The sequence below is a fragment of the Gymnoscopelus microlampas genome, assembly GCF_963454915.1.
Source record: "Gymnoscopelus microlampas genome assembly, chromosome: 13".
In the NCBI taxonomy this organism is placed as follows: Eukaryota; Metazoa; Chordata; class Actinopteri; order Myctophiformes; family Myctophidae; genus Gymnoscopelus; species Gymnoscopelus microlampas.
In genome coordinates, this window is record NC_139950.1 from 17,150,721 (window position 1) to 17,164,456 (window position 13,736).

Genomic DNA, 13,736 nt, shown 5'->3' on the forward strand with positions numbered 1-13,736 from the left:
AGTGTCCACACACTGTTATTTGCAAGTGATCAGATCGGATTCGTGCATTCAGACAGCGCCAAAAATAGCATTTCTACAAGCTTGCAGATCGGCTCTTTTCGGCAAGCAATAAAGCATAAATCAGGTTTCGGTGTCCAGAATGAGACACAAATTTAGCAAGCAGATTTGAATCACATTTTAAACCACCTAGGAACGCGGTTCAAGTGGGATTCACAGAAATCCGTTTCCATGTCGTTTTGCTGTTCAGAATTGCCAAAACAACTGATTCCAATCTGAATGGGCCCCAAAATCAGATTTGGGCTGCCAGTCTGAACATAGCCTCGAGTGAGTGTGAACGGTCTTGTACACACACACACATACTGTAGCATATTGTAAATTGGTTCACCACTGATTAGGCTATACCACTCTTTTAAAAAGGGATTATCATCATGCACAACGCATATCAGCAGCAACATGTTTTAGTAATCGTAAAAAAAAAAAGAGAAAAGAAACAAATCTATCTAATAACAGTGTTAGAGGATATTCACCATGCTACAATAACGGCAAGTACTATTGTGTTAATACATTCTATAAGAAGCCAGTTAAAATAAATATATTTTTTTCAGAAACACTTGCTATACTTTGGTTTGCATGAAGAGCTAAAAGAAATTCTCAGACTTACACATCAAAGACTGTTATGCTCACACCTCAGATACACGTTTGCATGTGTATGCGCACGCACACACACGCACACACACACACACACACACACACACACACACACACACACACACACACACGCACACACGCGCGCACACACGCACACACACACACACACACACACACACGCACACGCACGTAGAAAAACACACACTTCAGATGGATTTTCTGCCAATAACCTTGCATATCTGAACAGGACCAGACATGTTGCAAAGCCATGCCCATGGAGGAGGCATAAAAAAACAATTAAGATTGTTTTTTTTTTTTCCCAGGCAGGATTGAACTCATTTCATGGACACATGAAAGACATGGTAAGAATCAAACATGGAATGCATTAGGTCACAGTGGGGGATACAGTATGAAACGTGAGAAGTCATTTAAAGATACAGCATAGCAACAAAACAAAACAAAAAAGGGATTTTTCTTTTATAAGCTATTGCATTTCGTCGCGGTCACTTGGAAACCTTGTATATCCAAAAACGTTACTTTTCCGGAAATGGGGAAAAATAACCTGTGTTCCAATGGATCCAATATCATTGTTATTTAGACACAAACGCTAGTTAATACTTGTCATTGGTCACTTTATCACTTTAACTTCAAAACATTTTCAAAATAGCTAAAATAGCCAAATTGTCAGCTGGTTTTGCTGCTTTTGCGCAATACTCTCGTACAGCAAAGTATAAGGCATTAATTTACGGGGGGGGGAAAACTATATATACATAAAAAGTTGAAATATGAAGATACAAGGTTTCTGTCCGACAGCGGCGATTTAAAACAAACCCATTAGCCACCAAAGAAAACAAACACCAACTGCATCCAGCTGCTACGGTAAAGATGAACACGAAGCGGCCATTTTGTGACTCTGTCCCCACAAGAAGCCATATCTGTGGACGCTGCCAGACATGTCACCGTGGTACGGCCCTATCCCATCCTGCGGCCTTGTATGTAGGACGGCGTAGGACGACAGTCACTGGGGTCACAGCGCCCGGGGGTCCCCTGTGGCCCTGTGGTGCCGGTCGGGCCTTGGATATTGATTCCGGGTGATCCTTTGATAGATAAGAGTGGAATGTTTGCTATTAATACTCGCGGTGCATTTCCAGTTCGTCCATGAATTCACAGGAGTGTTTCAATTACCCTTTAGACCTCGCAGATACGTATACATGCTTGTGCGCACGCGCACACACACACACACACACACACACACGCACGCGAACGTGCGCGCACACACACACACACACACACACACACACACACACACGCGCGCACATTTCAGTGCTATTGTTATACCTCACGTATCTGTCATACAGTATATCCAGTATCTGACTTGAGAAGTAGGACTGACCTTCATTTCACCCCATACTTCAGCCTAAATAAGCTACACAGTAAAATAACTCAAGAGGGTCCATTTTTACAGACTTAAGGTTAAATCGACACCTGTACAGACATCAGGTCCATCCATTATTATTATTGGACCTTAGTGGGTCCAATAACCCAGAGTCAAATCAAAACAGAGGAGTTTACTGGGTAAAGATGTGATAATAGGCAGAAGTCTTACCTGAGGGTCCTGGTGGTCCTGGATCTCCTGGTTCTCCGTACCCGAGCTGACCTCTTTCCCCCTTCATACCTCTGTAACCTAAAGGGGACAGACACACCAACGCTCCGATTGGACTCCCAGAACAACATCAAAGAATGCAGAATGTTTGCGTTGGGTCGTTTGCGGTAATAAGTAGGATTAGTGCAAAAATGCAGATGCTGTTAGAATGTAATCAGACAGACAAAGTGCCAAAACAACTGTAGCGAACATCTGCCTGGGTGGATATGGATTATTTCCTCCGAGCAACAATCAACATAACAACAGCCACAATCTCCGGCATAAACTTTGCGTTTGTGTGTACACGATACATAGGAAAACAGGCTCTTCTCTGAACTCCCGGTTCGAGACTCAGGCTTGTGAATAATACAAAGCTCACTGACATCCTGTCAAAACAATACCCTTTAACTATCCATCCTGTGTGTTTTGTGTTTGGCAGTGTGAGAGGCATGGTGGGGGCGGGGTGGGTGCATGTGGCCGTTCTGTCAACTATACTATAGGGAAACAGCAAGGAAAACAGCTTTGAAGATGCTCAGACTGAGAAAAGAGGCTTTTTACAATCACAAGGTCGGACACACAGGGGTCACCGTGGAGACCGAGAACGATCTGGGATTGGCTTAATCAAAGACTGATTCCTGCCGAAAGCAATATCTGTTTATATACTACGAGGCCTCTGCCCGTTGGGAACGCATGCCCCGTCCAGTAATGAATTACCTGTTGTAACCTCTTGTATCCATCTGTCTGTCTGTGGTGGAAAAAGTACTACATTTTTTTGACTTGAGTAAAAGTATCAGTACTGCAATGTAGAAACAATCTGTTGCAAGTAAAGGTCTGGTAATCAAAATTGACTTAAGTAAAAGTACAAAAGTATTGGTATCGAAATATACTTAAAGTATAAAAGTACTCATTGTGCAGAATGTTCCAATTCACAAGTTTTCAAATGTATAAAATGTATACAAATCTTTTTAAAATAGCAGATCTACAAGCTCACAGGCTATTTTTAAATTGGCGAAATGTATATAGGGCTGAAGAGGTTACTGTATGTTTTGTAATAATAATCAAAATCTACAAAGTAACTAGTAACCAAAGTTTTCAAATAATTAGTGGAGTAAAAGTACAATATTTGTCTTTGAGATGTAGTGGAAGTAGTGAAAATTTAAAATACTCCAGTAAAGTAAAAAATACCGCAAAATTGTATTTCAGTGCAGTACTTGAGTAAATGTACTTATTTACTTTACACCACTGCTGTCTGTGTCCCTTTTCTGCCCATATATGAAGGTCCCAACCGCCGATCCAACCATTATATTACATGGATATTTGTGGATTTATCAATATAATTTGGAGAACTGCCAAGCCGGCCGACTTTCCACTCAGCGCATCACTCCCTCGGGGCGGCGAGTGGCGAGTTGGAAGTCGATCGGTCGGACTGTTCCTGAGCGTACGTATAGAAGGATGTTGCTTGGGAAGCTCAAAAAGGCGTGGCTCTATGCACAGCAGCCATATTATCACTTCCTTCACAGGTGTTACCAATGATACTAACGAAGGCTCTGTTCCATTTAGTGTAGCACAGTGGTTTCCACGACCCCCATAACTCTGAGAGTGTACAAATGGAACCAAATGGACCCGTAACCATTTGGTTCCATTGTACACTCTCAGAGTTACACACCTGTAAGGGGCCATTTGGAAGCCCATGAGGGTCCCTGGACCCCAACTGTAGACCCACTGGTGTAAGAGAGTGTTTCCAGTGGGCCAACATGCACAATTTCAGCACCCTGACTCCGTCTGACCAGAATGGAACAGAGCCTTCATTAGTATCATTGGTAACACCTGTGAATGTCTTCACAATATGGCTGCTGTGAATAGAGCCTATTCTAAGGAGAACAACACAAATCAATCAAATAGTCCAGTGACCTAAATACCAATCCCTTACCAACATTACAATACACACAGCCTCCTTTGGATCACATGAAGAACATTAGATTCGCTGACATAAAGTGATATTTAGATCACGTTTTGTATTTTCCCAAAGACGACGGTTGAATGCCGCATTCACATGCTGATCATGTCAAAAAAGGCTAACGAGCTGAAATTCAAAGCGTAATAATATGCAGGAGTCCTAAACACAGGCCGTTAAGTGTCTCACATATTTGGCTCATATGCACACGAGCACAGTACTATTCAAAGGACTCTTCATCACTCCATGCAAGCTCATACAAAAATAAAAGCTGATAATTGTTCGCGGCACAAAACAGCAGCATACCATCAGAATGTGCTGGGGATATGAACGGGATTTCCCCCCATGAGGCATTTTCAAGTAATGGAGTCACAGGACGACGTGGTGGTTGCACGGAGTGTGTCGGAAACATTGACTGCTAGACCCAAAGGGGAAATGCTCCAATGCTTACAAGTCATTGGGAAATCTCAGAGAAAAAGGGGCTTATGGATGCTCCGAAAAACGGGTTTCTCAAAGAGAGAGAGAGAGAGAGAGAGAGAGAGAGAGAGAGAGAGGCTATCCACGCATTGCCGCAATAATGAGACTTCTTCTTTCAACACTCACGGAGCCCCCGGGCTTTCATTCAGGAAGGTGGCGTTCCGTGGAGGAAAGAGCGCCGTACCTTAAGCGAAAAAACATACTGAATAGCACACAAGGCAAGAGGACGCTTTTCCTGCCACTCTGAATCGGCGCACTCGCTGATAAATCGAAAATGCCATAGTGTGTCTTTACTCGTTGAAAATGGATTGTAGAACACACTGGTGGGGCGTTAACCCATTAGGACCGGCAACGCATCTGTGTAATTTTCTATTAAAAAATAGCAGATCTACACTGAGTGCCGCGCTACGAGCTTGTAGATCTGCATTTTTTTTCTATTGTGAAAATATGCGCAAATCTTTGAATATATTTGTTTTTTAAAGCGAACGTTTTTAACTCAAATCTTTGCTCCAATGGATTCTACAAATGTCTTCTAAATCCTAACATTTATTTTTATTTTTTATGTTGCTATAATATCAGTGGTTCTCAAACTTTTTTCATGTCAAGGACCACCCAAAATGTTGTTCCAGGGACCCCCCAGAAGAAAAGATTTGAGTTAAAAATGTTTTTGCTTTAAAAAACTCAAAGATTTGCACACATTTTCATGATTTTTCAACGATCTACAAGCTCATAGCGTGGCACTCCGTGCTATGAGCTTGTATATCTGCTATTTTTGAATAGCCAAAGTATGAAATAATGGTCAAAGTGGTTACACAGATGCGTTCCCGGACTTAATGGGTTAATGCATAACATACAGTACAAGGATGAAAAATAGCCTTGCAACAGGATGTTTTTTTCTTGGGGGGGGGGGGGGGGGGGGACTGATTGATTGCATTGCCACGAACCACCTGTTGCACACTCTAAATGGCGTTCACAACAAATAGTCAAAAGAATCTCCCTTCACGCACGGCCTAACAAATCAAGCTTTACTTTGAACAGCTGCTACATGGAGGGACAATAATTGTGGGATATTTACAACACTATACAGCAGCACACTGCACAGCATTTCTGAAAAAACACGCAGTTCACAGTCCAACATCATAATTACAGTTGTTGTATAATGTCACGTCATACAACCAGCAAAAAACACTTTGATATTATGCAAAAACACACAATAACCTTGTATAGAAAACTAAAAACGAAATAAAACGTGTTCAAGTCATATTGTGTAACATTCCTTTTCTGTTTTAGCGACACCCCTTGTAGCTCCATTGCCATTACAGCGTTTGTCTAACCGGAAGGAACGCTGAAAAAGGAATGCTGCAGGGTCATGGTGCCACGAGGATATTTAGAAAAACACGTAGTCGGAAATTGTATTTATTAACTGTAAATAATACATTTCCGGTACCTACGTCATTTTAGTGCCCCCGACACTCGCGAATAAGAATTGTGTTTCTAGTGTTTAGAGAAATTGTCAAAAACACATTTATGTGGAATGGTTATTGTGAAAAATATACTCGTGAAAGATTATATCAAAAATAACTTTTGTTTAATTGAAAAGGTTACACAGTATGACTCTAAACAAAGCAAAACAAAGATCAATTTAATTTAAATATACACTTAAACACAAGGACTAATAAGACTAATGAAGAATTAGTTCAAAGAAAATAGTGAATAGATAGATTAAATTGGCACAAAACACGCAAGAAAAAAACAAAGAAACAAACATCATAACACTGATATTCTCCAAGCTCCCCGCTTGCTTATGGATACATCCTGACAACGGCTTAAGAACATAACCCAAGTGAAATCAGACCATGAAAATAAGACGGCGGATGGAACACAGGGGTTATTTTTCTCCATAAACTATTCATTTTGGCACATTGGAGAAGATGTCAAATTGGATATTCCAGAGGAGCATCGTCTCCAGCGGAGGAGGACGAGAAATAATGAGGAAATATTACCCCCAAACTCTCTCCCCAGCTGAGCGGAGGCATGAGTCAACAAAGCAAAAATTAAAAAGTTGTTGGATTTCGTTTTTTTGATTTATCAAGGGAAATAACTTTCCTCTTTATTTCTCAATAAATATTTGTTTAGCAAAAGCTGAGTTAAGAATCACATATAAAACAATTAATTTGGAGCATAAATACCAAAACACAACAAGCAAAAACTAAGTGTGTAGTGCGACTGGTATTGACACAGCAGAGATACTTCTATTCGTGTTGGCGTTCATTTGCGGCACTGTGGACAGTTGAAAGCAGCGCTTCATGCCTTCATCTTAAGTAAGACTAATTGTCTAAGACTAAATGGTCATGTGAGGTAGATTCAAATGCACAAAGAAGACAAGAAAGCCATGGCGCTGGTACTTAGTTCAGCACCAGCACACGCTTACATTCCTGTCTCTCCGAAAGTTTAAGACTCCACAGCGTTGCTAAAAGGCACAATGTAATTCTAAACAGGAAAAAAAGTAGAGCAAAGGAAGGCTAGGGCAAGACTTGTTAAACGTTATTAGAAGGTGCTCTTTGGCTCAAAAAGGGGGGAAAACATCCAAACAAAAACAAAAATGAATCCATAATTGAACAGGTTAACCAATGCCGTCATGTTTCAGCCCAAAAGTGGCTTTCAACGACGAAGGGTCGAAACATGTTGGCATTTTTAAACCTGTTCAATTATGAACTAGTTTGACAATAAAGCTTTTTTAAGCTCGAGAAGAGTGTTGGATTCATTTTTAGTTTTTTCTTTTTTGTTTACTAAACAGGTTTGAGATGTCCTATGAAGCCTGACCAGCAAACTGATATTGATGTTGTTGGGGCGGTGTGGGCAGTCAAGTCCTATCAGTTTGATAAAAAATGTCCACCCTCCTTTCCTGCCTGTGCTCCTTTCTGTTTTCAGAGGTTTTCCCTTTTTCGTGGAGCCAAGTATCAATACTGGGACCTCTTTTTTCTGTCCACAGCGATATCGCTTTTTCTTATTCTCGGGCCAATTCTTCGTCTGTCTTCATATTTCCCAGAGAGCCGCTGTGTCTGCGCCACACCGCTGGCCTTTCCTCTCCTTCCCGCCCCTCAGTCTGCTTTGATATATGGGTCTAAGCAAGAGAGAAAGACCCCATGAATCCCTACAAACACAGTGTCAGTCCACATTTGTGCCCTCCCAGTCTTCATCATCACAGGTAATCTCTGCTGTGCTTTTGTGAGTCTCTAGTCTGAACACACACTGTGGAAATATCTTTTCTGGGAGCGTGGCTACCAGCTTTTCTCAGCGCACAGTTAATCTTTTCTGTTTCAAACTGCAGCCCTTTGCTACTCTACAGTATAGGGGGATGGGACGATTATGGATTTTGATGGCACGGTTATAGAAAAATAAACTAGAAAAAGTGCGCCTTGGAGGGGCACAGGTCTCCGCCAGGCCAGGTAGGTTATCGTGGGCCAGTAATGTTCGGAATTCAGGCGTTATAGAGGTGAGTGGAATCGCCACGTTCATGATTCGAGGCATTTTGTTCAAAGCGGACCACTCCTGCAAACTTTAGATGACAATCTTAGCCAATCAGGATGGAATATGAAAAGTCGGACAGATCCGTCTTGATCACATGACTGTAGAAATAATGTGTACAGATTTGCGTGATGTCTGGACAAAATAATATCAAAAAGTGTGTTTAGCAAAAATCGGCCGGCTGGTGGTGCTATAATAGGCCAATGGTCAAAGGGTGGCATTTCCTCCTCGGCCTAGTGGGAATGTGCGTGTTTCACAATAAATCGCAAGCTTGATCAAGCTTGTTCAAAACGGACCACTTTGGAAGCCAATCAGGATGGAATCAGGATGGAATATGAAAAATCGGACAGATCCATCTTGATCACATGCCTATAGAGAAAATGTGTACCGATTTGCGTGATGTTTGGACAAAATCTGTAGGAGTAATATAAAAATATGTGTTTCGGACACGGACACACACGGACATACACACGGACACACACACACACACACACACACACACACACACACACACACACACACACACACACACACACACACACACACACACACACACACACACACACACACACACACACGGACGGACAGGGTGCAAAACAGTCTCGGCCGCGGCCTTTGGCCTGGCGGAGACAATAATGATCATTATGCGTAGTAAGTTCTTCCACAACAATAGGGATGAAATCACATGAGCATGTCTAAATTAGAGTTTTTATTATTTTCCCCACAAAATGTCTTTGTTGGCTTTTTTTAAACAAGTTGCTGCGTTTCAAAACACAAATAATAATAATAATACAGTAGTGAAATAATAAAGTAGTCAAATAATGCAGTAGTCAAATAATTCGTACAAAATCATAAGTAAAAATAAACAAAAAGTATATCTACATGTTTAAACATCCATGCAGGCTGCAGGGCCTCTGTCTGCAAGGCTCTGTTATTACAAAATAATAGTTTCAGTTCTACCTTTCTTTTGGACATTTGGTTCCCTTTGGAGGATAATCGAAAATGTCAGTAAATTCAAGTAAAATACAGACTTTGCTTATCTATCCCGTGCCAATGCGCCACATGAAACACAGGTGTCAGGGGTAATTTATAAATTAGAGGTCCCTGTCCCCACATAATACTTATCCCAATGCGAATAGGGCTTTAGCCTTTCAAAATGTGCCCTTTTATCTCTGCTTAAACTGTTATACACAACTTATGTGTAAAATGTTTCTTTCTTTCTTTCTCCATGATTACACTGAGCCTCTACGGCTAATTAAACGTTTTTAATCGCGATTAATAGTAAAACCGGTTAATAGTCAAATGCCTACTCTACAGAGGTATAAGACACAGGAAGGTTGTGTGTGTGTGGCAGAGTGTGACACAGCTGGACCGATTGAGACACAATTAACCTTGAGCAGGCCTACATCTAAAGCACCAGTGAAAGCGCACACCATGCATGGCATGGTTTGTACACATACACACACGTGTGTCGCTTTCAGTCTCTTCATTTACATCAATGGTTCTCAAAGTGGGGTCCGGGGGGGGCGTCATCCCAAAGCCTATACCACTTGTGCAAGGACGCGCTCTGATTGGCCAATACGCTTGTGCAAGGACGCGCTGTGATTGGCCAGTAGCCAAGGCAGTTGAGGCAAACGCTCTCACCAAAACATGATTTACTATTCTGTCCCTATCGGTACACAACTCGAAAGGCGCTGAGTCGGCCCAAGCGAACTTCGCAACGTTCGGCACGGCAACTCGCTCGCTTTAGCTCGCTCGGTGGTGCCTCACGTGGCTCAATTCACTTGAGACGGCGCGCCTCCGTCGAGGTCCAAAACTATACGGGCTAAAAAAATAGCCCGCAGCTGTTGTAGGCAGAGGCACTTCCGCGTTGGCCACAGAAGGGGGGCGTGGTTATAGCACAAGTTGTATAGGCTTTAGTATGTCGCGTCCGGGGGACCCCTATGGATGCTTCAGGGTGGTTCCAAGGGGGTCCCCAGGAAAATGACTGAATATAGCCATCAAAATCTGTTTAACCACTTGAGCCCTATTTTATACTTCGTCTATTAAAAAATGGCAGTCGCGATGCGACACGCTGAGAGCTTATAAATGGCCGTTTTCAAGACATTTAAAAAAAAATCTTGAAAAAAATAATGTACAAATTTGGAATGTTTTTGAAAACATTTAACAACACTAATATTCTCTTATGGGGGGGTCCCTGGCAGAACATTCTAAACGGGGGGTCCACGGCCAAATATGTATCAATTTGGGGGGGGGGGGTCCTTGAAAAGTTTGAGAATCACTGATTTACATTCGGAGGCTTTCCCCTTAGCGGTGTTAAGTGTAAAGTGTAAGTGTGTTATTTTACTGTCTCAACATTTTAGCGGTTGAGGTTATGGCCGCGAGGTACAGTAGAGCGTAGTTCCCCAGCACTTTAGATGAGCGGCTCGTGGCTCCTACAGTACCTTGGGGGCCAGGGGGGCCAGGGGGTCCAGGCTCTCCCGGAGGGCCCGGCAAACCGTCTCTGCCAGGGGGTCCTGGAGGCCCGGGTTGAACTTGTGACTTTAAAATGGCCGCCGGTGTCTTCTGCAGCGCGGAGAGTTTCTCTGTGGAGGCAAAACATGTATTATTCACAAGTTGGAATATCCCCATGCATGGAGGTAGAAAAAGGGCATAATCAATGATAATTTTTGGAAATAACTTTCCAGAGCGAACGTTCGTACCTTCAAACACCTTCAGCACTTCATTCCTGATGAACGTTTTAATTTCCTCCATGGAGCTGGACTCCTGTGTGTGTGTGTGTGTGTGTGTGTGTGTGTGTGTGTGTGTGTGTGCGTGTGCGTGTGCGTGCGTGTGCGCGTGTGTAGGAGAAGGGAGAGGGATAGAAACTTCACCAAAACGTATTTAACAGATTAAGAAAATACAATTAAGAGACAGCAGTACTTCATGTTTTATTCATGGTGAAACAGCAGCACCGGTGATAAAGATATCACGGCATAATAAATACCTTCGCTACCTGCCAACTACCTCAGTCCACAGATTGCTTCTACAAAACTGAAGCTTTGCGTTTGTTCAAAACATTGGCAACAGAAATGGAAATTGCCGTTGAAAACTCTTTCGTACTTTTATATTTTATACTTGCTTTCTGACTGCTCAGTACAATCCCACGATTGCTTTGTGATATATATGCCTGCCACTATCCTAGCTAAAGGGCTAAATAAAAGCGAAATGGATGTAGGAACTAGGAATGCATCGTTGTTCAAGGCATTGGAATTGCATAAAAATATCCCCATCCTCATGCCAGTCTTGCAGCAATGAGCGTTTCTTTTTGTTTTTGTGGACACACTGCATCAACACCCACCGTCCGTGTCCATTTGCAGGGATAGCTATAAGGCCATATCTGTAAATTCTCTGCCATGGAACCGGTGTGAACATCTTATAATATTGGTACACCCGAACAATATCTTAGTCCTATCAGCTTCTTACCCTTAGGCAGACACTACACTACAACAGTGCTTTTCAAAATTTTTCATGTCAAGGACCCCCAAATTGACGCTTAGTAGCCCACGGACCCCCGTTTGAAAAGATAGGCTAGGGACACCCATAAGAAATTTTACGGCTCTAATAGTGATTCTCAATTAGGCTACGAGCCCCCATTTAATGGCATTTCTATCTCTGGGACCCCAATTTATATTGTAAAATCAATGTTGATTTAACTCTGAGAGTGAACAAATGAACAAAATGGACCCTAACAGGTCCATTTGGTTCCATTCGTACATTCTCTGAGTTACAGACCCATAAGGGTCCTTTTGGTTCCTAACTATCTATTATTTAGCTGGGGACCCCCTGGAACTCCCTCAAGGACCCCACTTTGAGAACCAATGCACTACAGACTCCCTCCCCCTGTGCAAGTTGAACCGCTTTACAGGGGCATTTCACTTTAAAACACTGTTCTGGTCTATTCAGGCTTTTGTGTGCACCCCAAACGTTTTTTTTAAGTTGTCAATTTACCTACCTACGGTATGTAAGTCCATTGAACGTCAAACTCCATTTTAACCATGTTAGACTCATTGAAAACACAAGTCCCTGGTTCTGGTGACCAACGTTGTCCAATGAATGAGGGGGCTGTGTTTTTTTTTTTCAATTCCTTTTTTCATGAAATTGAATTCTATATATATATACTGTACATTTAAAAAAAGCTTCTAATGCGACGGGGGCTCCCTCATACATTATAAGCGGTTCCGCGGGCAACGTGTTGGAAGTCTGTGTTGTAATGCATATTGCTGCCTTTGTAATTTCAACAGCAGTTGTCGTATGTGTCCATGACAAATGTCCCCCCAGGGACAATAAAGTCTATATCCTATCATATCCTTCTCTAGGCCACCGCTCGCTGTGTAACACACTGGCACCCACTAGTACAGCGATTTTGGGTGCTAAACTTAGCATTCAAAATCGGTCCTTTTATCTATCTAGCTTTAAAAACGTTATACACAAGTTATGTGTAAAAACTTTGACATAGGGAGGTTTTATGATGCTCCGCGGAGCTTTCTGTCTGTCTGTATTTCTGTCTATTTTCCTCTTCCTCTCGTCTCCTCCCTGACCTTCTGTTACGCTCAGCTGATCGGACTGTAGCAAATCCTCACTTGCGAAAACCTCACATACAGAAATCTGTGACCCCACCCTCCCTGGTGTTAGAGTGAAAAAAAGCGATACAGCACTGGTCCTCAACGGTCCAAATGGATCCTTACGGGTCTGTAACTCAGAGAGTGTTAATACACAGACCCATATATTTGTACACTCTCTGAGTGCACAAATATCCACCGACATTGAGAACCAGTGCGCTACAGCACTGCAGTAGTGTTATTTAACCCATTTAGACCAGAGGCCAATTCTACAAAATGTCTTCTAAATCCTAACAGTTTTCTGAAAAAACCCTATGTTGCTACAATATCTCAATATAATTTCTAGGGTCAAGGACCCTAGAAATTATATGTATTTGGCCACAGACCCCCGTCTCAAAATATTTAGTTCCAGGGACCCTCAGAAGCAAAGATTTGAGTTAAAAATGTTGTTTCAAAAAATATATGTATTCGAAGATTTTCACAAATGTTCACGATTTTTCAAAAATAGCAGATCTACAAGCTCGTAGCGCGGCACTCGGTGCCGCGCTACGAGCTTGTATATCTGCTATTTTTGAATAGCCCAAAGAAATAAAAAAAATGACACAGATGCCGTTCCCGGTTTTAATGGGTTAAGGCCAAACCTTCTGGTCTTTGGCTGATGTGCTGATTATAATCATCGGGGAGAATACTTTATTTACTGCCCCGATTACACTTTTATAACCTACATACCAAGAGGCTCGCGGTCTCCAAGGAACCGGGGGGGCCAGGATCTCCTCTCGGGCCTTGGGGTCCCATCGGTCCAAGAGGTCCGTCCTCCCCTGACCGTCCTCTCTCGCCCTGAACGCCTCTCCCTCCAGGAATGCCAGGGTCACCCTGCAACGCGGGG

At 42.5% G+C, this 13,736-nt stretch overlaps 1 protein-coding gene across 3 annotated transcripts in view; it reads right to left on the reverse strand.

Moving 5' to 3' along the window:
- Nucleotides 1-1,461: 1,461 nt before the first annotated feature.
- Nucleotides 1,462-13,736, reverse strand: part of LOC311059097 (uncharacterized protein) — a 248,307-nt gene continuing 236,032 nt past the window's right edge. For 2 of the 3 annotated variants that reach the window (XM_084076729.1, XM_084076728.1), the window contains 5 exons: nucleotides 13,580-13,723; nucleotides 10,952-11,015; nucleotides 10,694-10,834; nucleotides 2,255-2,332; nucleotides 1,462-1,745 (listed from right to left, as the gene is read on the reverse strand). In XM_084076729.1, the coding sequence (XP_083932855.1) occupies nucleotides 1,621-1,745; nucleotides 2,255-2,332; nucleotides 10,694-10,834; nucleotides 10,952-11,015; nucleotides 13,580-13,723 (552 nt within the window). In that variant the 3' untranslated portion in view covers nucleotides 1,462-1,620. Of the gene's footprint in view, nucleotides 1,746-2,254; nucleotides 2,333-7,492; nucleotides 7,846-10,693; nucleotides 10,835-10,951; nucleotides 11,016-13,579; nucleotides 13,724-13,736 lie in introns of those variants that run through there. The other variant, XM_084076730.1, reaches the window with a different exon arrangement.